At 43.6% G+C, this 24,506-nt stretch overlaps 1 protein-coding gene across 5 annotated transcripts in view; it reads right to left on the reverse strand.

The window, feature by feature from the left end:
• The window catches only part of LOC116981189 (VPS10 domain-containing receptor SorCS1-like), a 720,890-nt gene that overhangs the window by 29,247 nt on the left and 667,137 nt on the right, over positions 1-24,506 (reverse strand). For all 5 annotated transcript variants that reach the window (XM_033034012.1, XM_033034011.1, XM_033034009.1 and 2 more), the window contains exons 20-24: positions 22,743-22,876; positions 20,609-20,732; positions 19,009-19,121; positions 14,519-14,647; positions 8,332-8,431 (exon numbers count right to left, since the gene is read on the reverse strand). In XM_033034012.1, coding sequence (XP_032889903.1) covers positions 8,332-8,431; positions 14,519-14,647; positions 19,009-19,121; positions 20,609-20,732; positions 22,743-22,876 — 600 coding nt within the window. The remainder of the gene's footprint in view (positions 1-8,331; positions 8,432-14,518; positions 14,648-19,008; positions 19,122-20,608; positions 20,733-22,742; positions 22,877-24,506) is intronic.

A 24,506-nucleotide genomic window follows, 5' to 3' on the forward strand; every position in this document is an offset into this window, starting at 1 on the left:
AGGGTAAGGGGGAAATGATTCAGAGGGGGTATGAGAGAGACTTTATTCACTAAGAGAATGCCGTACTTGGAAAGCACTGCCCGAGAGAGTAGTTGAAGCTGGGTCACAAACTGCATTTAAGAACTGTGTGGATGACATGCTTAGGTATAGAAGGCTAAGCCAAGGGCCAGCATGAAAGAGTTGGGCCGAATGGTCTGCTCCCTGCTGTACAATTCCATGATTCTTTAATTAAGTGGATTCATTGAGCTATTTGGGGACTGAAGTGCCTTATACTTCTTATGCTTCTTGAAGAAGTAAGTGGCTTACAGTCGCAGACTTCTTCAAACATTGTGATTTAGAGAAAATAGAGCATGAGCTAGTGTAATATAAATCCAAGATGACACATATGCATCAAGTGAATGAAGTGGAATGTGCTTCATATTTTCCCAGAGCTCAGCCATCCCTCTGTTCAATGACATTGGAAGCTTCAGAAAATATCTGAGTGGAAATTGTTTCCAGCTACTTCCATTTTTATGTTTCCCTAGAGCAATACCAAAGGGACGAATAATCTGGTCTTGTGTAGATCATGTCAACATTACTTGATCACTATATGGTTCTGGGTGTCGATTTAGATGATAATAGGCAGACAGATGGAATTATTCTTCCGACTAAAGCTTTTCATTTGAAGGAAATTTGGAAGACAAACCTACTTTCATTTGAGGCAATCTTTAAGACAGATCAACACCTTTGGCAAAAAGGTGTATCCATGTTGGCATGGTGGCGCAGTGGTAGAGTTGCTGCCTTACAGCCAGAGTCCCAGTTCGATCCTGACCACGGGTGCTGTCTGGATGAAGTTTGTACTTTCTCCCCATGACCTGCATGGGTTTTCACCGGGTGCTCCGGTTCCCTCCCACACTCCAAAGAGGTACAGGTTTGTAGGCTAATTGGCTTGGTAACATTGTAAATTGTCCCCAGTGTGTGTAGGATAGTGTTAGTGTGTGGGGACCTCCGGTTGGCGTGGACGTGGTAGGCCGATGGGTCTGTTTCCACGCTGTATCTCTAAACTAAACTAAATGTCGTCTTTATTTTTTGTTCAAGAAACCACTGTCTTTTCAGGTCTAAAATGTTGCGTCAGATGTTGCTATTCACAAAATGATTATGTTAACTGGGTCCACTATTCGCATCCATATATCCCTTCATTATCACCTCTTCCACAGCCAACAATGGACCATTGTGGGCTCAACCTTTCTTTAGTCACAGGTGCCTGCTCTGAATTGTTCTGAACCTTTTCATACCTATTTTCCCTTTCCTCTATCTCTCAGTCTGACCAAAGGTCTCGACCCGAAATGTCACCTATTCCTTTTCGCCAGAGATGCTGCGTTATTCCAGCACTTTGTGTCTACATTCCGTGTAAACCAGCATCTGCAATTCCTTCCTACACATGTTATATTTATGATTCATTTCAGAAGGAAATCAGCTCTAACGGGTCTTTATAGACTGCCTAATGGAAGGAAAAGTCAAGCATCGTCTGTTAGTTGTTGCCGGGGTTTTATTTATCTCTGTGGCTCTTTGATTCCTCTTGCTGCCTGCTGGCCTTTCTTGATCTGATACATCTTCCCATGTCCCTTAACCAGTTCTAATGAATGTTCCTCATCCGAAATATTAACTGTTTCTCCTTCCACCGATAGTTAGTTTCTCCAGCATTTTCTATTTTCTACTTTTTTCTATCACCCACGATTGAAGACTAACCAGCAAGTCTCTCTGTCCCGTGACCAGAAATGTTGACAATTTAGATTTCCACAAGTGAACCTTTGCCTAACCTTAAAGGACTGTCGGGGTTACTGGACAGAGTCGAGGGAGGAGGTATAGCGACACGTGTTGCATCTTCTGCGGTTGCAGGGAAAGGTACTTGGAGAGGGGGTGGTTTGGGTGGGAAGGAAAGAGTTAACCAGGGAGTTGCGGAGGGAACGGTCACTGCGGAAGGCGGGAAAAGCCGTGAGGCATCAACGCTAACTTGTGAACCACCTTCTTGAAGTACAGTAAGGATGTGGAGAAAGATGAATCCATATAAACTGTGGACTTAACAAGAGTAGAATCTAAGGGGATTACTTCCCTAGTAGTTATGAAGTGCAAAGCCAGGGAAAATTTCAGATTCTGACTCGCATCATTTGATTAGCATTTCTTGCAGCAAACTGAAAGTGCCAGTCAATTATCTTTTTTCTCTCTTGTCCCAACCAACCATCAATGGAAATTACAGACATATCTACCCTAAAATACCATTCAACGTTAAGAATACACCTCTATTGATCATTTCCATCAAGTATTTTACCACAGGAATTTATTTTTAAATAAAGGCAGGTTTAGAGATACAGCATGGAAACAGGCCCTTCAGCCCAACAAGTTCACTCTTACCTGTTCACACTATGTTAGCCTATTTTCCCATAGACTAGTAGCAATTTTACAGAGGCCAATACACCCATAAACAAGCACATTGTTGGGATATGGGAAAAAACTGGAGCACCCGAAGGAAACCCACATGGGGGGAAACGTGCAAACTCCACACAGACAGGACTGAACTGTGGTCTCCGGCATTGTTACACAGCAGCTGTGCCACTGTGCCAGACAACTGGGAACAAAAAAATGGATGGAGAAACAATATGTTGGAATCTGGAGCAACAAAATATATACTTCTGGAGGGACTCAATGTGTCAGGAAGCATTTGTGGAGGGAAATGGACAGATCATCTTCAGGCCAAGACCCTTCTTTAAAAAATGACTGCTGTTATAAACGGTGAAGCTGATGGTGATAGAATAGATTCTTCACATGATTAACCGTTGCCATTATGCGTTAAAGCCTCATTACAAACCTTTCACAGCAGTTAAAATTGATATATTGCATAAGAAAAGATTTCACTGTTAAGCTAATTATTTAAAAAATCATAAAGTTCCCAATGACGTGCACTTAGGATAACATTAGAAATTGTAGAAATCTTCCTTCTGCCTCTGAGGTGCTTTCCAATAACATAAGAAAGCATCCAAAAATAAGCATCATTTATTACACATGATGCCAAGTTAATGGAATGGAACCAATGGCTTCAGCTCCTGGCAATGTGCTGGATTTATTTTAAAGACGTTCCACAGGGAAGTGCAGGAGTCTTCAATTATATGTTACAATGGGAAGTGTTGGGAGCGTTGGGTAAAATTAAAGCAGTGCACATTACTGTTTGGTTGCGCAGCTTAAATTGGTATAAGTATCTATTGTTCTATTTTATCCTCTCCATTGAGTCAATGGCATTGATTATCAGGAAGTAAACCAGGCAGCTAATTACACAGTGTTCATTCAATGCTGGTGAGCACAGGTCAACTTCAAGATGTACCACCCATGATGTATATTCGGACACAGGGCGGGTTAAAAGTCAGTCTCGTTATACCTGGCTTCCCGGGGATTACTCTCGTGAACCTACGTTTTGAGGATGCGACAAGTAAAATGGATGAACGAGAGCCAGTGGATATGGTGTATCTGGACTTTCAGAAAGCCTTTGATGAGGTCAAAGGAGATTAGTGGACAAAATTAGAGTGCATGGTATTGGGGGTAGGGTATTGACATAGACAGAGAATTGGTTGGCAGACAGGAAACAAAGAGTAGGAATTAACGGGTCCCTGTCAGAATGGCAGGCAGTGACGAGTGGAGTGCTCAGTGCTGGGGACTCAACTATTTACAATATATATTAACGATTCAGATGATGGGATTAAAAATAACACGAGCAAATTTGCAAATAACACAAAGCTGGGTGGCAGTGTGAACTGCGATGAGGATGCTAGGAGGTTGCACGGTAACTTGGACAGGTTGAATGAGTGGGCAGATGCGGTATCATGTAGATAAATGTGAGGTTATCCACTTTGGCGATAAGAACAAAGAGGCAGATTATTATCTCAATGGTGTCAGATTAGGAATAAGGGAAGTGCAACGAGACTTGGGTTTCCTTGTTCACCAGTCACTGAAAGTAAACATGCAGGTACAGCAGGCAGTAAAGAAAGCTAATGGCATGTTTGCCTTCATAACGAGAGGATTTGAGTATAGGAGTAAAGAGGTCCTTCTGCAGTTGTACAGGGCCCTGGTAAGACCACATCTGGAGTATTATGTGCAGTTTTGGTCTCCTAATTTGAGGAAGGACATCCTTGCTATTGAGGCAGTGCAGCGTAGGTTCACCAGGTTAATCCCTGGGATGGCGGGACTGTCATATCAGGAAAGATTGGAAAGACTGGGCTTGTATTCATTAGAATTTAGATGGATGAGAGTGGATCTTATAGAAAAGTATAAAATTATAAAAGGACTGGACAAGCTGGATGCAGGAAAAATGTTCACAATGTTGGGGGAGTCCAGAACCAGGGACCACAGTCTAAGAATAAAGGGGAAGCCATTTAAAACTGAAATGAGAAAAAACATTTTCACCCAGAGAGTTGTGAATTTGTGGAATTCTCTGCCACAGAAGGTAGTGGAGGCAAATTCACTGGATGAATTTAAAAGAGAGTTCGATAGAGCTCTTGGGGCTAGTGGAGTCAAGGGATATGGGGAGAAGGCAGGCACGGGTTATTGATAGGGGACGATCAGCCATGATCACAATCAATGGCGGTTCAGGTTTGAAGGGCCAAATGGCCTCCTCCTGCACCTGTTTTCTATGTTTCTATGTTTCCCACTTCCGCTCCTCGATTCTCCAAAATGAGCTCTTTCATTATGTTTTCTCAAAGATATTTAAGCACACTCTGTCTGAATTTCCCTGCTCCTCCAGATTCTGCAACTCTTCAAACGTCGCTTACACCTATTGTTCATATCTCTGGCTTTTGTTCCAACCATCTGCCTGTTATCCCCCCCCCCCCCACCTCCCCTCACTTGTGTCCATCTGCCACTCTTTGCCCTGCCTCTCCTCTTTCCCAGCTTTCTTCTCCCCCCTCCTACAATCAGTGTGAAGAAGGATCTCGACCAGAAATGTTGTCCAGATATGCTGCTTGACCAGTTGATTTACTTCAGCACTTTGTCTCCTCCAGAATACGGCTTTCAAGCACATGAACCTGGGCTTCATACCTAGCAGATTCCCATTCGATCAACAAAAATGTAGGATTACCCATTCAAGTGCAAGTGATATTTTTAACAGTGCACTGTCTCAATTTCCAGAACAGAAGTGAAGGAAAAAATGGAGCAAAAGAGAAAGGTGATGCAGAAAATGAATTAAGCTTACAAGCTAACAAGCCTTTCGGTCTGAAGAACTGAAAGGTTCCAACCTGAAAGGTCACCTATTCCTTTTCTCCAGAGATGGTGCCTGACCCGCTGAGTTACTCCAGCATTTTGTATCTATCTTTGGTGTAAACCAGCATCTGCAGTTCTTTCCTACACACAATCCTTGTTTTAATTGGATTTCTTTTACAATGTTCAATAAGGAGAGAATGAATAACTTTGGCCTTTCACCCATATGAAGAATTACAGACAGATTCATTGAGACTTACAAGATTGTGAGAGGGCTGGACAGGATATAATATACTGAAAGATAGGAGCAGGAGTAAGGCATGTGAACTATGAAACTCGCTCCAACATTCGGTACTACTGTGGCTGATGCTTTATCTCAGTATCTTTTTCCCATTCTCATCCCATAATCCTTGGTGGCTTTTGAGTCCAAAACAATCAGCGAGACTGGTATAGATGCCAAGAGGGTCTATCTACTGGTTGGAGAGTCTGCAAGTGGAAAATCTAATCACTGAGTGATAGAGTCATACAGCATGGAAAAAGCGCTTCGGCCCAACTTGTCCATGCCAACCAAGATGCCCCACCTAGACTAGTCCCAACTGCCCACATTTGGACTAGAGGATACTAAGGCAACTATTTTAAAATTAGATGAGGAGTACTATTTTCAAATACATTAAATCTCTGCCTCAGAGGCTGGGCTTTTCAGACATCTAGAATAAATGTGAAAATGCATTTTTCAAATGCTGAGTGATTAGAGTCTGCAATGGACTGACAGGGGCATAATGGAGGCAGGTTCAGTTATGGTATTCAAAAAGAGAGATGGTACGTGTATGAAAAGAAAATAAGTGTGTAGAAAGGAACTGCAAATGCTGATTTATATTGAAGATAGCCACAAGGCACTGGAGTAACTCAATGGGTCAGGTAGCATCTCTGGAGAAAAAGGATGGGTGACGTTTTAAGTTGGGAACCTTCAGAGGACTTTGGACATAGTCTGAAGGGTTCTGACCCGAAACATCACCATTCTTATTCTCCAGAGATGCTACCTGACCCGGTAGCTTCAAATGAAAATAACATTGCAGGGCTACAGGAAGGGAGTAGCGAGTTGGATTTTTTAAAATCCCCAAAGTTCTGGACTAACCCAGTGGGTCAGGCAGCATCCCTGTAGAGCATGGATGGGTGACATTTCAGATGGACTGGTGGGACCAGCTAGATTGCACTTCATGCAGAGTCAATACAGACTCAACAAGCTGAGATACCTCCTTCCAAGTTGTAGCCATTCTGTGATGCTGTGAGATCGATAGATCTTTGGAGTCCGCAGCAACTTGAAAAAAAATTGGACTTACATGGCTGAAGAAAATTTGAAGGAGCTTAGAAGCAAGGGAGAAAAGGCTATCAATCTGAGGACTGGGCTTTAGGCGAAGACTCTGCTATGATTTTACTGAAGAGGATAACACACTGGAGAGGCCAGTTGACCGACTTCTGTTCTTATGTTTTTTAAACCTAAGTCTAATATTTGAGGAATAAAACTCCTGGTATTCTCGTAGCAAAACAAAGACACAAGGAGCTGCAGATGCTGGAATCTTGAGCAAAATTACGAAAATTACGAAAAATACGTGCTGGAGTAATTCATCATCTGACTCAGTGGGTTTCTTGGATTGAAGAGTATTCTCTCCACAGATGCTGCCTGACCTGCTGAGTTTGTGTTTTATATTGATTTCTGTTGTAAAAATCAGTGATTAAAAGTGTCTGAAGTAGGGTCCTGACCTGAAACGACACATATTCATGTTCGCCAGAGATGCTACCCGATCCACTGAGTTACTCCATAAGTCACAGGAACAGAATTAGGTTCAATATTCTTGTAGTTATAGCTATTGCAAAAAGGGTAATTGTGAAAGTGCAGCAGCTTAGTGCCTTCTAGCTCCAGGGACCCTGGTTCGATCCTGATGTCAGGTGCTGTCTGGAGAACCTGCCTATCCTCCCAATCACTGTCCAGGTGCCCTCTCACAAGCTCCTGTTTTCTCCTGCATCTCAAAGATGTGCCAGTGGGGTCACTGGCCAAAGTAAATTATTCCTTTGCACAGGTTAATAGCAAATAGAATTATTGGGGAACTGATGGGCAGGGATATGTAAAAATTGTCCCTAGTGGGTGTAGGAAAGCGTTAATGTGCGGGTATCGTTGGTCGGCGCGGACTCGGTGGGCCGAAGGGCCTGTTTCCGCGCTGTATCTCTAAACTAAACTAAACTAAACTAAATGGCTGGTATTTCCTATTATTTAGGCTCACCTTCACAAAATGTCTATAATGTTTTAAAAGGTTACTCCTGATATTCAAGTTAGTATTGGTTCACACAGTGGCACAGCTGGGGCTGCACTATGGTGCAGCTGGTAGAAACGCTGTCTCATAGCACCAGAGATCCAGGTTCGATCCTGAGCTTGGGTGCCATGTATGGGGAGTTTGTACGTTCTCACAATGGTCACGTGTGTTTTCTCCGGGTGCTCCGGTTTCCTCACACATTCCAACGATGTGCAAGTTTGTAGGTTAATTGGCTTCTGTAAATTGTCCTTAGTTTGTAGGATAGAACTAGTTTATGGGGTGATCACTGGTCGGCGGGAACTCGGTGGGCCAAAGGGCCTGTTTCCATGCAGTAGCTCTAAACCATAGGACTATAGTCAACAGTGTGCTCAGAACTCAGCTTGTGTTCCATACACAATTAGGTACCTAATAACATTATCAATCAATCAATCAATCAATCAATCAATCAATCAAAATACTTTATTGTCAATCAAAAATGCACCAATAAATGCAAGTCAACGAAATTTCATTGCATCTGGCTCACCGTGCAGCATAAAATAACAAAAGGATAAAATAGATAAAAAGATAAAATAGATAAAAAGATAAAATATATAATAGTGGTGGCACATTACATGGACTTCAAGAGTCTGATGGCTCGGGGGAAGAAGCTGTTGCAGAACCTTTATACCTTATTATACCTTTCTTTTAAAAGATCTTGAACTTTTGAGGCCTAGTTTGCCAGTCATCCTACACTGGATTATCTAAAGAACAACACATACCAGCCTGACACTCTGATGGGACACTGTGCAATGAAGACACTTACCTAATGTCAGATGGGCGGTGGAAACAGTGATCCGAACGCCAGGCTTTAGCTCGAATTGAACCCGATTCTGATTCAATGCGTTAATCACCATGTCTGAAATCTGTGGGAGAAGCAGAGGATGTGAGATCAGTGAGAAAGTTATAAAGCCCCTTATCATCAGCCAAGATGGATTACAAGGACATTTCTGACCATACAGTTTTGTTTAGTTTAGTTTAGAGATACAGTGCGGAAACAGGCCCTTCGGCCCACCGAGTACACACCGACCAGCGGTCCCCGCACACATTAACACTATCCTACACACACTAGGGACAATTTTCACATACCCCAAGCCAATTAATCTAAAAACCTGTACGTCTTTGGAGTGTGGGAGGAAACCGAAGGTCTCGGAGAAAACCCATGCGGTCACAGGGAGACCCGTAGTCGGGATCGAACCCGGTTCTCCAGCGCTGTATGACAGCAACTCTACCGTTGCGCCACCGTGAAAGTTGTGGAATTGTTGCAGGATGTAAGGCTGCCATCAAATCCATCAAGTTTGCAGGCAAAGTTGAGCATTTATTATCCATCTTTAATTGGCCTGAGTTGGGAGTTCATTTTGTGAGGCATTTTGGTAGGTAGATAACAGTCCGCCCGCCATGTTGCTGTGTGTTTGGTGTCACATTAGGCCACACCAAATAAGAATCTAATTTTTCCTACTGTGAACGGCATATGAACCACTGAGTTACTCCAGCATTTTGTGTCTATCTCCGGTTAAAACTAGCATCTGCCGTTCCTTCCAACACAAGATACATTTTTTCCTGGTTCTCATATCCCAATAATCCCAATAGTCTGGCATGGTCACCATTTTTCCGGTGCTATTTTAGTACATTTTCCGGATGATTGGATGTCATTTCCTTTAATACACATACGTTTTTAATTCACCCTTTTTAAAAGTTACACGGTGCTGTCATAAATTTGCTAGTGAACAAGGTAAATGTAAATGGAAGATAGACATGCTGGAGTAACTTAACGGGTCAGGCAGCATCTCTGAAGAAAATGGATAGGTGGAGTTTCAGGTTGGGACCCTTCTTCAAACTCTGAGGGCAGCACAGTAGCGCAGCATTAGAGTTGCTGCCAAACAGCACCATAACCCCGGATTCAATCCTGACTAAGGGCGCTGTCTATACAGATTTTGCACGTTCTCCCTGTGACCACGTGGGTTTTCTCCAGGTGCTCCGGTTTCCTCCCATATTACAAAGACGTGGAGGTTTTTAGGGCAATTGGCTTCTGTAAATTGTCCCCAGTGTGTATGGTAGAACAAGTGTAGGGGTGATCGATGGTTGGCACGGACTTGGTGGGCCGAAGGGCCTGTTTCCACACTATATCTCTAAACAAAACTAAGATGTCAACTATCCATTTACTTCAGCATTTTGTGTCTATCTTTGCTACAAACCACCATCTGAATTTAATTTTTATTAAATTTAAATGGGACCCTAGTCAGTTGAAAGAGAGCGAGGGAAACACGGGCACTGCTGAGTTGAGTGGGAGTGGGGGAACCTGCGGCCCATTGAGTCTAAGGAGGAGTGGGACATGGAGTCCAGTGAGTGGAAGGGAGTGCGGCAGACATTACCTGGCAAACTAGTTGCAATCTCCACCATTTAGATAGAGGATTATTGGAACTTCACTTTAAAATTACTGAATGGAAGTGGGATTTCATGTATTATAAAACTGGTCCACTGAGAAGTCGACTCCAATGCTAACAATGCCCTGATTATTATCTTTCTCCAATCTTCTGGCAAGAATATTGTGTATTCGGAATGCATAGCATTGTAGATTTGAAGGTTAACACCTGTAGTTTATTAGTGTCTGAAGAACGGCACAACCCGAGATATCACCTATTCATTTTCTCCAGGGACGCTGCCTTTTGTGTCTATCCTTTAGTTTGGCAGCAGATTCAACATATTCTACACTTTGTTCTTGGATGGATGTAACTCAATAACTTCCCCAGGGCCACTACTTCACACTAAAACAGTTGTGCTGGCATGTAACTGAAAGTAGGATCTATGATAAGATTGGTCCAGGTAGAGATAGGTGCCAGGGCATTAATTCTATTATTTAAGAGCAATAATGTGAAACGGCTGCTGCCTTACAGCTCCAGTGATTTGCGTTCAATCCTGACCTTCAGTAGGTTTGTATATTTTTTCAGTGAATGCGTGGGTTTCCTCGCACATCTTACAGGCAGGAGAATAGTTTGATTGGTACCTTAAATTGTTCCTGGTGTTGGAGAGTAGTTGGACAATTAGGGGGAAGTTAGGCAGACGAGAGAGAATGGGATGCAGGCAATAAGTCAGCAGAGAGATAATGGGCCAAATCATTTCCTTCTAGGTCTGAAGGAAATATGAGAAAATAATGTGAGAAATAAAGGACGGTGTAAGAATTGGATTATTGCACATATTCCAGGTCACTGTAATGAACTGACCCTAAAATATATGTTTTCACCGGTTAATATAGTATCTTATTCTTACACCTTCCTTTATCATTTATGAGCCCAGATCCCTTGTTCTTTCTCCAAAGCTCTGCAAATTTTCTTTACAATCACTAATAATGTCTATTTCCAAATACTGTCGATCTATTAGAGATGCCTATCTTTATGGTGTAAGCTACTTAATTATGGAGCCTTTTTCCCCCAAGGCAGGAATGTCAAATACTAGAGGTTTTAGGTTTAGGCATAGGTCCACTTCCTGTCAAATTCACGTTAGACAGGAAATGGTGTTGGGTAGACTGATGGGACTGAAGGCAGATAAATCCCCAGGGCCTGATGGTCTGCATCCCAGGGTACTTAAGGAAGTGGCTCTAGAAATTGTAGATGCATTGGTGATCATTTTCCAATGTTCTACAATTTCAGGATCAGTTCCTGTGAATTGGAAGGTAGCTAATGTTATCTCACTTTTTAAGAAGTCAGGAGAGAGAAAACAGGGAATTATAGACCAGTTAGCCTGACATCGGTGGTGGGGTAGATGCTGGAGTTAATTGTAAAAGATGAAATAGCAGAACATTTGGATGGCAGTAGCAGGATCGGTCCGAGTCAGCATGGATTTACAAAAGGGAAATCATGCTTGACTAATCTTCTGGAATGTTTTGAGGATGTAACTCAGAAAATGGACAAGGGAGAGCCAGTAGATGTCAGAAAGCATTTGATAAGGTCCCACATAGGAGATTAATGGGAAAAATTAGAGCACATGGTATTGGGGGTAAGGTGCTGACATGGATAGAAAATTGGTTGGCAGACAGGAAACAAAGAGTAGGGATTAATGGGTCCCTTTCAGAATGGCAGGTAGTGACTAGTGGGGTACCGCAAGGCTTGATGCGGGGACTATAGCTATTTACAATATACATTAATGATTTAGATGAAGGGATTAAAAGTAACATTAGCAAATTTGCAAATAACACAAAACTGGGTGGCAGTGTGAACTGTGAAGAGGATGCTATGAAGATGCTGGGTGATTTGGACAGGTTGGGTGAGTGGACAGATGCATGGCAGATGCAGTTTAATGTGGATAAATGTGAGGTCATCCACTTTGGTTGCAAAAACAGGACTGCAGATTATTATCTAAATGGAGTCAAGTTGGGAAAAGGGGAAGTACAACGGGATCTGTGGGTGCTTGTTCATCAATCACTGAAAGTAAGCAAGCAGTGAAGAAAGTGATGTTGGCATGTTGGCCCTCATAACAAGAGTAGTTGAATATAGGAGCAAAGAGGTCCTTCTGTAGTTGTACAGAGCCCTAGTGAGACTACACCTGGAGTATTGTGTGCAGTTTTTGTCTCCCAATTTGAGGAAGGACATTCTTGCTATTGAGGGAGTGCAGCATAGGTTCACCAGGTTAATTCCCAGGATGGCGGGACTGTCATATGTTGATAGAATGGAGCGGCTGGGCTTGTATATTCTGGAATTTAGAAGGATGAGAGGATATATTTTTGAAACATATAAAATTATTAAGGGTTTGAACACACTAGAGGCAGGAAACATGTCCCCGATGTTGGGGAGTCCAGAACCAGGGGCCGCAATTTAAGAATAAGGGGTAAGCCATTTAGAACAGAGATGAGGAAAAACGTTTTCACGCAGAGACTTGTGAGTCTGTGGAATTCTCTGCCTCAGAGGGCGGTAGAGGCTGGTTCTCTGAAAGCTTTCAAGAGAGGGCTAGATAGAGCTCTTAAAGATAGCGGAATCAAGGGATATGGGGAGAAGGCAGCAACGGGGTACTGATTGTGGATGATTAGCCATGAACACATTGAATGATGGTGCTGGCTCGAGGGGCCGACTCCTGCACCTAGAAGAATGGCTTTCTCCTGCACATATTGTCTTCTATCTATTGTTCATTGTTGTCACATGTACTGAGGTACAGTGAAAAGCTTTGTCTTGCATGCTATCTAAACAGATCAGCCATAGCATCTATAGATGCAATCGGTTCAAACACGAGTACAATGGATGTAGGAATGGGGAAGATACAGTTCTCAGCAGCTTTAGGATGAGAGGGGCAACATTTAAAGGAGATGTGCGGGGCAAGTATTTTACATAGAGAGTTGTGGGTGCCTGAAACGTGTTGTTGGGCCTGATGGTGGGATTTATGAAACTTAGATAAGTACATGGACATGCAGGGAATGGATGGGTATGGATCACATGTAGGCAGATGAGGTTAGTTTATCTTGGCATTATGATTAGCACAGACATTGTGGGCTGAAGGGCTTATTCTTGTGCCGCACAGTTCTATGTTCTATATTCTATCGTGTATGCATATTTTCAAATGCTGTTGACCTATTAGACTATCCTACCTTTGTGGAATATGCTCCTTAATTATGGATGGCTACGTTTGCTTACATAGTTTTATGCAAAAAGAGGAAACTTTTTGTGATAAACTAAATGTGGAGCCAACTACATTAAATATAATTAATGTGTCTTATTACCGGTGGTTCTTGGTCTGTGCAGCAGTGAGTAATGATCCTCGCATGACTTTACACTGTTTGACATGAGCAAATTTAATGAGTCACTTTCCTACCAGCTACAAGGTAGGTGAAATTCTTTCGAATGCCAACTGATTTGCATTTTACTCCCAAAACATGTTAGCTTGTACCGTTCATTAACTCGGCATCTAAATAGTCCATTGATTCCGATAAGTAAAGGATTTGGCCGAATTAAACTGATCCCTTAACCTGCTGGTTGTTGTACATTGCTGATTCCCACCAATTTTAAGAGAATTGTACTGCAGTGCCGCATGCAGCACAAGGATTATTTACCTGTTAACCACCAGAGAAGGCCAATGAAGAATGGCTTGCTGCTTTTGAAGAGTGGCGGTAGGAATATGATGCAAATTATTGAGCCTTAAACACGTCCCTAACATGTTCGCATTCTTTAGTTTAGTTTAGTCCAGTTTATTATTGTCACGTGCATCGAGATACAGCAAAAAACTTTTTGTTGCTCGCTAACCAGTCAGCAAAAAGACGAGACATCCTATACAGAATATACATTCTCCCACATCCCAAAGATGTACGATCTATTTTCCGACAACAGCGTAAAGATGGTGGGCCGACCCTTCTTTAATCAAGGACAAAATCACAAGAAAGCACTTGAAATCCCCCCCTACACCTCCTCCACCCCCCTGTAAACCCACCGAAAACGTGGTGCCAAGGCCGGGTGAGGCAGCCGGGGCTCTGGAACTCCGGCCCAGCCAGAGCTGGCAGATCCGTTCCCATGGCTGACTTCCGAGGCCGTGACCTCTGCTGGTCCAGCAAAACAGATAATCCAGCAAGGCTCTGGAGAATCAGTGGCGGAGCTGCAGTTGTCAGGTTAATCGGCTAGTGTAAATTACCGATAATGTAATATTGTGGACACAAAGTGCGGGTCAGACAGCTTTGCTGGAGATCACAGATAGGTGATGTTTCGGGTCGGAACTGTGCCTGACCCGTTGAATTGCTCCAGCACTTTGTATCCTGTGTGTAAACTAGCATCTGCAGTTCCTTGTTTGTATGTAATAGAGTGGGTTGTTATTGAGCACCTATGCAAGATAATGTAGCAGGGATATAGCGAGAGCTGGCATTGACGTGATGCATCAAATGGTCGCCTTCGATGCCATTATGAGATATGAGTGGAATGTTTCTCCACTGTGATCACCAGTTGATCTGTGACAAAGCTGAACATTACAAAATGGTGACTCACCTGCTCTAAACTCATACTGTTTAACCCCTCCTCCGTAGCATCTCGGTGTGGGAGGATGTACAGTTCCGCTGCAGTTGGTAAACCTGGGAGGATAGCTAGCAACATTTGTTGCTCTGGTAACGCTGTAACCTACAGAAACACACAGCCACACTTCATTATGATTTCAAAATCCTCTGGCAGCTCTCAACTTTTTTTTTCCTCTAACCTTATATTTCTAAATTAGGTTCCCAAATGCATCAGCTAATAAACCCCTCTGTAGAAGCACGGAGCCACATATATGCATGGTGCATCTTTTGAACGTTCAGTCCTTGCAAGAGGAGTGAATTAAAAATCCTGATCTTCCATTAAAATTACTACGCAGGAAGGTTACTTTCTGGTAAAAAAAAAGGGCAATTCCACCCATTGAGTCAGCGTTAGATCAAAACAGGTGCAATTCAGGTAACACCCACTCCCTACAACCCAACAACTTGGTGGTCAGAGAGGAGATGTAGAACTCACCACTCTGTGCTGTGCAGTGCTGACCACAGAGCACTGTGTGCAAAGGTCAAGATGGCCGATCTACTGTGCTGGCTAATTGGCCTGAAGTTGTACATATAACGGAAGTAAAATTGGCGAAAGGGTGAAGCAACTTCCAAAAGCATGCAGGTTTGTAGGCTAATTGGCTTCTGTGAATTGTCCCTAGTGCTTAGGATAGAACTAGTGTACAGGTGATCACTGGTCAGTATGGACTCTGTGGGCTGGAGGGCCTGTTTCCACGTTGTATTTCTGAACTAAACTAACTTGGTTGTTCTTAATTTGGAAGTAATGGTTCGAATGGTTATCCACTTTAATATCAAAAACAGGCAGGCAGATTACTATCTAAATGGCGTCAAGTTAGGAAAAGGGGAAGTACAACGGGATCAGGGGGGTCCTTGTTCATCAGTCTATGAAAGTAAGCATGCAGGTACAGCAGGCAGTGAAGAAAGCGAATGGCATGTTGGCCTTTATAACAAGAGGAGTTTCGGAGCAAAGAGGTCCTTCTGTAGTTGCACAGAGCCCTAGTGAGACCACACCTGGAGTATTGTGTGCAATTTTGGTCCTCTAATTTGAGGAATGACATTCTTGCTATTGAGGGAGTGCAGCGTAGGTTTACAAGGTTAATTCCCGGGATGGCGGGACTGTCATATGCTGAGAGAATGGAGCGGCTGGGCTTGTACACTCTGGAGTTTAGAAGGATGAGAGGATATCTTATTGAAACATATAAGATTGTCAAGGGTTTGGACACGCTGGAGGCAGGAAACATGTTCCCGATGTTGGGGGAGTCCAGAACCAGGGGCCACAGTTTAAGAATAAGGGGTAAGCCAGTTAGAACGGAGACGAGGAAACACTTTTTCTCACAGCGAGGTGTGAGTCTATCGAATTCTCTGCCTCAGAGGGTGGTGGAGGTCGGTTCTCTGGATGCTTTCAGAGATCTAGATAGGGCTCTTAAAGATAGCAGAGTGAGGGGATATGGGGAGAAGGCAGGAACGGGGTACTGATTGGGGATGCAAAAAAATCCCCTTGTCTATTGACAGTCTGAAGAAGGGTTTCGGCCCGAAACGTCACCTATTTCTTTCGCTCCATAGATGCTGCTGCACCCGCTGAGTTTCTCCAGCATTTTTGTGTACCTTCGATTTTCCAGCATCTGCAGTTCCTTCTTGAATACTGATTGGGGATGATCAGCCATGATCACATTGAATGGCGGTGCTGGCTCGAGGAGCCGAATTGCCTACTCCTGCACCTATTGTCTCTTGTCTATTGACTGGGGCGAAAGGCGAAGAGGCTTTGTTTGGAACTACTTTTGGAAGTAATACTTTTTTTTCCAAGAGTCAAGAGAGTTTTATTGTCATGTGTTCCAGATAGGACAATGAAATTCTTGCTTGCTGCAGCATAACAGAATATGTAAACATAGTACGGACCAGGAGATAAAAGCCAGTGTGTCTATATACCATAGACCATATACCATAGACCTAAGGAGTGGGATATATTTGACATTGCAATGTCAAATTTTAAGTCAATTGCAGTCGCAACATGTTGAAAATCCAGCGGCGACCAGATCATGCTGCCAGGGTGTTGCCTGTATGGTCGTGAGTAGTCTCCTCAGTTGCCCAAAGGGTCGTAGCATCTTTCTGGTCGCCGCTGAATTTTCAACATGTTGAAAATTTTCGCCGACTTGCAGCGATGTATGATGGCTACCGGTAGTCGCCGGAAAAGTCGCGTAAGTGGGACAGGCCCATAAGTTTAAAGGAGATGTACGAGGCAAGTTTTTTAACAGAGCGTTGTGAGTGCCTGGAACGTGGTGCCAGGGTTGGTAGTTGAGGCAGATGCGATAGTGGCATTTGAGGAACTTCTGGATAAGCAAGTGGATATGCAGGGAATGGAGGGGTGTGGATTATGTGCAGGCTGATGAGAGGTGGTCTTGGCATCATGTTCAGCACAGCCATTGTGACCCCCCCTAGTTGGATATAGGATGGTTCAGATACCTGAAAACAGCTGGGAAGAATCTGTCCATCAAGTGTGTAATTTCACACTTCTGTACCTCTTGCCTGATGGGAGAAGGAGGGGTGGCCCAGGTGAGACTCATCCTTGATTATGCTGGTGGCCTTGTCGAGGCCATGTGAAGTGTAGATGGAGTAAATGGAAGGGAGGTTGGTTTGGCTGATGGTCTGGGCTGCATCCACAATTCTCTGCAATTTATTATGGTCTTGGATGGAGCTGTTCCCAAACCATGCTGTGATGCATCCCGATAAAATGCTCAGAGTGAAGTCACTGCAAAGATTCTTCCCTCTGACTTACCATTTTCTATTTAGCCACTTCACAGAGAACACAGCCCTCATGATTCCACTTGGAGACCACCTCATCATTTAATATCTGCTTAATACCTTGTTATGTTTGCAGAATGTAATGAATGAATTAGCAAATTCACTTACTATGAATATTTGAAATAGGATAATTATGCCAGTTGTCATAACAACAGCAATGAGTGCTTTCATTTGGACATAGTGTTCACGGTCCAAGCCATGTTCATAAGTTCGTAAGTCATAGGAGCATACATAGGCCATTCGGCCCATCAAGTCTAATCTGCCATTCAATCATGACTGATCTATCTTTCCCTCTTAACCCCATTCTCCTGCCTTCTCCCCATAAACCTTGCCCATCAAGTATATGACAATCTCCACCTTAAAAAAAAAACCTTGACCTCTACAGCCATCTGTGGCAATGAATTCCACAAATTCCTTTGGCCCACCTTGCCCATACTGCCCATTATAACTGTCTGAACTAATCTCATCTACCCTCATTAGGTCTTTAGCCTTCTCTGCCTTGTAGATACAAATGCTTGTCTAGATGTATCTTAAATGCTGTGAGCAGCATGTTCTGTTTATATTCCTTTGAAACGCTTATGTCGTTCACCATTAATAGTTGTGGTGGCGGTTTCCATGTTCCAACCTGTCTCTCAGTGAAGAAATTTCTCCTGAATTTGTAATTGGATATATGTATTATTTATAACCCTCTAGTTTTGGACTGTCAACAGTTGGGCAAAGCTGAGAGATGTCACACATCAAAAGAACATCTCTAAGTGTACAATGTGATGTTTCCATTTCTGACACCAGTCAGCCTTTTAAATTCTAATGACAGGTGCACTGTGCCAAGACATGGTGAGTTATATCAATGCTGTCACAGGTGGGTGTTAGACATTGAGTGAAACAGGCCAATGTCCTTGCCTTTGCTAATATTCCTGATAGAGTCTCACAGCATGGAAATGGGCCCTTCGGGCTGACTCATATCCATGTTGATGAAAATTCCCCATTAAAATGAGTCCCATTTACCTGCATTTGGCCCAAACCCCTCTAAATATTTCCAATCCATGTACCTATCCAATCTGATTAAACAAGGTTCCAAACCCACCAGGAAGCATCTACTATTTCCTTGTTTTAGCACAGTGCCAACCTAACTCTTAGAGGGAATGACTTCCTGAGGGGCCACACAGCAGAGACTTTCCTGAGGAACCGGGAACCCGCCTGGAGGACTCGAAGGCTCGGCAGACTGCGGTACTGGGAAGGAGCCGCAGGAGACGCCGGACTTGAAGAGCAAGGGCCGGTAGGAGGGTGAACCAGGGTAATGCCTCCAGCGCCTGCAGGAGATCGGCTGCAGGACACAAAGATGGCCAGGCGAGGAGAGGCGACGGATGAAGGCCCTGCAGAAGCCTGGGGATGACCAGGATCAGGAGCCGCTCCAGTAGACCAAGCGTGCGGGCAGACCTGATTTTGGACATTGGAAATGGTGCCAAAACATGGTGGCACCAGCTTGTGTAAATAATTCACTTTCTAAGCTGATGACATTTCCTCTCGCAGTTGGAGTTATCTCCCAGGAATTTGATGAGAGGAGAGTTTACAACAGGCTTCTGTCAGTTACAATGTTGCTCCTCGGCGGGCAGGGCTGGTGTGTTCTTACTTGCAATCTTTCCAACTTACTTCTCCGAGAGTTCTTTTAACAAGCTTGCTGAGATCCTGCCTCCATTCGGGAATGTCTGGGTTGTAATCTTCCAAGTTCGGCGTAAACGACAGCAACAATGAGCGGTAAGAATCTGCAGGATGAATATGTGAGAACGCTGTTATCAGAATTTTGGGTTCAGGTATTACATTTTGGCCAGGTTATAATCGGAATAATATTTCCAACGACAGATTATATTCCTGTTGATTTGGTCACGTAACACAAGATAATTAATGAGGGCTACAGAGTAGATGTTGTCTACGTAGGCTTTAGCAAAAGGCCTTCTACAACGTCAGGCATTACATCACACAGATGATTGATGAGGGCTACAAGAGTAGATGTTGTCTATATAGACCATAGAAAAAATCCTTTGACAAAGTTAGGCTGTTTCCGCATATTAGATAGCATGGGACACAGGATGACTTTGTCAATTGGATACAAAGTTGGCTTGAATGGAGGGGGGTCAGGTGGCGTATTAGTTCTTTAGTTTTACAGATACAGGTGGAAGTAGGTCCTTCGGCCCACGGGGTCCACGCCGACCAGCGACCATCCCGTATCCTACGCACTAGGGAGAATTTACAGAAATCAATTAACCTACAAACCTGCACGTCATTGAAATGTGGCAGGAAACCGGAGCATCTGGCAAAAACCCACACGGTAACAGGAAGAATGTACACACAGCACCCGTATTCAGGATCAAACCTGGGTCTCTGGCGCTGTAAGGCAGCAGCTCTACCGCTGCGCCACTCTGCCACCCTCCCTATTCTTGCTCTTAATTTTCTTGTGCTCTTGTGTTCCAGTTGCGTGCAGAGCATGGAGACAAACATTGCAATCTATGATATTGTTGTGTAATCCCTGAGTGGCTATAGTATGCCTTTCCACAATTGTGCAGACTCTTCTCACACCCACTTAAAGCAGGGCCAAACAAATCTGACCAAGGTAAGTATATGTCAGGATACATCAAAGAGCCTTGGCTGTCCAACAACTGAGAGGAACACCATCCTTTGGTAAATCTTGCACACTCATTTAATTAATTTTGTTCTGATATAAAGGAAATTCCCAAAAAAGGTGAAGGAATTTGAGGGCTTAAAGTGAGTGAAAGGTGATTGAGAAATCTTGGACAAGGAACAGAGATATGGGGCAGCACAGTGGCACATCAGTGGAGTTGCTGCCTTACAGCGCCAGTGACCTGGGTTTGATCCTTATTACAGGGTGACGCCTGTATGGAGTATGTATGTTCTCCTTGTGACCGTGTGGGTTTTCTCCGGTGTACTCCCATATTTGAAGATGTGCTGGTTTGGAGGTTAACTAGCTTCTGTAAATTGTCCGTAGAGTGTAGGATGGAACTAGAGTACGGATGATCGCTGGTCGGTGCGGACTCGGGCAGAGGGCCTGTTTCTACACTGGGTCTTTAAGCTAAACTAAACTAAACTAAAATAAACTAAACTAAACTATTGGTTTAAAAACCTGGAGAGATTTATTTATTGAATGAATGAATGAATGAATGAATGAATGAATGAATGAATGAATGAATGAATGAATGAATGAATGAATGAAGTAAATATGTTGTGTTTGACTCACCAAATACCGCTATGCTTTTTACGTCCTGGAGAATGGAATTGCCATCAGATACTTGGATGGTGATGCTCGTTATTCCCTCTGTGGAGAACCTGATGGGGGCTTTGTCCTCCAGGGTGACGATAGGCTGTGGCAGATGACAAGGAATGAGATACTGAGAAGTAGAAAGCAGCACCAAGCAACCATTTATCTTCGATGTAATCCAGCATCTGCCGTTCCTTCCTATACATTTATCTTCTTAAGCCAGCTCTGGTGTTCAATAAGATTAAAGCTGATCCATCACATACTTCCACACTAAACCTTTCCCTGCTTTTCCTTAACAGATTTAGTTAGCATCATCCCATGAGTAGACATGGAACAATTAATAGACCTGTCAGCAGTTGTTGTTCATGGAAGAGAATTCCAAACTTATACCTGCCCTCATCCCTGAAACACTGGTTTAAACGTTGCCCTTAGTCTGAGACTCCCAAACTAATTCCCCAACTCTATTCCTAGTTCTGGACTCCCCATCTACCATCCAACTCCACCACCTAGTCCCAAATTCCCCGACCAGCCCTTCAACTCTGCCTCTAGTCTAAGGCTCCCCTACCAATTCTCAACTCTGCTCCTTGTCCGAGATTTCTCAATTAACTCCCAAGTCTTCTCCCTTACTCTCGGACTCCTGAAACCAACTCCCAATTTTGCCCACTACTCCTGGACTCCTCAATCTATCCTAAATCCTCCCTCTAGTCCCAGACTTCCCAATCAATCCTATCTCTCCTCTCTAGTCCCGGACTCCCTAACTAACATACAACTCTGTCCCACGTTCAACATTCCCCAAACAACCATCACTCGGGCCCTAAGTTCCGAACCAACAGAATTGTTTTTAGACCAAGCAAATGGAGAAAACAGAAGCTGCTGATTTGCGCCATTGAAAACACGACAATCTGGTTATATTTACTAAAGTACCAATACCACGAAAGACTTCACTATCATCTATATCATCAATAATCTTTAGTGGAGGGGCAATAGAACTAAATGTTATTCACATTATTTCCCTTTATACTGTATCTGTTGACGGCTCGATTGTAATCATGTATAATCTTTCCGCTGACTGGTTAGCGCGCAACAAAAGCTTTTTACTTACCTCGGTACACGTGACAATAAATTAAACTCAACTAAACTGATGCGGTGGGCGATGCCTATGAAGAAGTGGAAGATTTATACTGTATACAATATCATAAGTCACTCATAATAGATAGAGTGTGGGCGAATTACAAAAAGGCAAAGTTACACTGTGACCCACATCATAGGCAGCTCTTTGCTCGCCAAATCCTATTAACGTTGAGGAGGTTTTATATCTGTTGTCAGCCCAAATGATGGGCAGACACGATATGTAACTGACAGAGACAATGCAGTAAATCCTCCCAGATCTCTTTGACAGAAATGCAAAGGCGGTTTATTTAACTACACATGGAACGGGATGCAATCACACATAGTGAGCAGTACGCATTTGTCCTTTGTCCTACCAGTTCCCCTGGAGTCTTGGAAAGGTTATCAAGCTATCGTCATTCTTTCAAATTCAAAGGATCAGGGATTACGATGCTAGGTACTTAATTTGTCCCTGTAATTTAACCTTTGGACCATTCTGACAAAGCAAATCTGCCATTTCTCCATGGTGGACACAAAATGCTGGAGTTACTCAGCCGGTCAAGCAGCATCTCTGGAGAAAAGGAAAGATGATGTTTCAGGTCGAGACCTTTCTTCAGACTGAGATTCTGGGGAAAGGGAAACATTTTTATTTGTTCTGAACCTTTTAATACCTCTAGTTTCCCTCTCCCCTGACTCAATCTGAAGAAGGGTTTTGATCTATTGTCACCTGTCACCTATTTCTTTTCTCCAGAGATGCTGCCTGACACACTGAGCTACTCCAGCATTTTGTGTCTATCTTCACTCTAAATCTTTCCTGTCCACATATCTATCCAAATGTATTTTAAATGTTGTTATAGTACCTTCCTCAGGTAACGCCTCTGGCAACTTGTTCCATGGACCCACCACCCTTAGTTATGATAAGTTTGGCCTCGACACTTTAAAGATGGCTGCCGGATGGTTGGCTGGCTGTGTGTCCCTAGTAGAGCTCCTATCAATATTGACTCACCTCAGTCTTGTTTTCAATCCACCAGAAGTAAGTGAGAGGTCCAGTGGTACTGGGCAACACCACAGCTGTCAAATTCACCTCCTGGTTGGTGATTGCAATGTAAGGAAGAGTCAAGTGCACATGTTCGATAGGACCTGTTGGGGGCAGCATTGGTGGAGGTAGGGACAGAGAAGAGAAGACAACAAAATCACCAAACTTGTAAAATTATTTCAGTTAAAAAAGGACGTAAAAAGGAAGCCTAGATAGAGTGAATGTGGAGAGAATGTTTTCAGTAGTGGGAAAGTCTAGAACCAGAGGGCACAGCCTCAGAATAAAAGTATACACCTTTAAAGCAGAGATGAGTAAGGAGATGAGGAGGAATTTCTTTAATCAGAGGGTGGTGAATCTGTGGAATTCATTGCCACAGACGGCTGTGGAGGCCAAATCATTGGGTATTTTTAAAACGGCGATTGATAGGTTCTTGATTAGTAAAAGGTGCCAGAGGTTATGGGGAGAGGCAGAAGAATGGGATTGAGAGGGAAAGATAGCTCAGCCACGTTGGCCCCACAGATGCTGTCTGACCCCTGAGTTACCCCAAATGGCGGAGCAGATTCGATGGGCTCAATGGCCTAATTCTACACCGATATCATATGTTCTATGAGGTAACTAAGCTGGTCAAGCAGCATCTCTGGATAACAGTCCAGAGGTCTGGATAAAAGGTAACGTTTCAGGTCAGGACCCTTCTTCAGACTCTTATGAGCCACTTATTTTCACTACAGCAGTTAGAAATCAATGTAAAACAAAAAGTGCTGGAAGAACTCAGGGGGTCAGACAGCATCTGTGGAGGGAATGGACACGCAAAGCTTTGGGTCGAAGCCCTTCTTCAAACTGTAGCCAATGTAACCTGATTGAAAGCAATCAGTATATGGGTCACAGTATCTTCCTAGTGTGATGAATGTGCCCAACAAATCAATGTACAAACCATTACAAATGTCAGAGATTAGCGGCAGGTAGGTTAGCCTCTGCTGACTGAGAAAGTAGGCAACGTTGACTAAATCCCAAAACATTAACCTGGCTTTTCTCTCTGCTGAGGTTGTTGCCTGTGCATTATATTTTTATTGGCAGTATGGAGGGGCATCAAGGAGTTAGATAGACGATAAGCTTTTCCCTGTTGTACCTCACCTACTCTGGTTCAGATGCATGTTAGGGGGTTCGGATCTGCAGTTCCCTCATCGGTCATTCCCACCAGACATTAGGCCACAGTTCCTGGCAGTTATTGCTGGTCTGACTCCCACTAGCACTACTCTTGGGCACCGAGACTTCATTACACTTGGTGTGGGACATCTGCGTCTAAGTGCCACCATTGTCACTTCCCTGATTTTGGCCCATTCATAATGGTGGGCATGAGACAGAGGAAAAGATTGGTTCCCCTTCATGGATCCAGGGCATGCTCCTCATCGGTTACTGTAGAGCTTGTATGTACCTACTTGGAACCTGATACAACCTACAGCAACAAATTGCATTCACATAGTGGTGGTACAGTGCTGCAGCGGTAGAGTTGCTGCCTTACAGTGCCAGTGACCAAGGTTCGATCCTGACAACAGGTGCTGTCTGTACGGAGTGCATACGTTCTCCCTGTAACCACGTGAGATTTCTCTGGGTGCTCTGGTTTTCTCCCATATTCCAAACACGTGCAGGTCTGTAGGTTAATCGGCTTCTATAAATAGTCCCTAGTGTGTGGGACAGAACCAGTGTACGGGTGGTCATTGGGCTGAAGTGCCTGGT

The sequence above is a fragment of the Amblyraja radiata genome, chromosome 15 (genome assembly GCF_010909765.2).
Source record: "Amblyraja radiata isolate CabotCenter1 chromosome 15, sAmbRad1.1.pri, whole genome shotgun sequence".
Taxonomy (NCBI): domain Eukaryota; kingdom Metazoa; phylum Chordata; class Chondrichthyes; order Rajiformes; family Rajidae; genus Amblyraja; species Amblyraja radiata.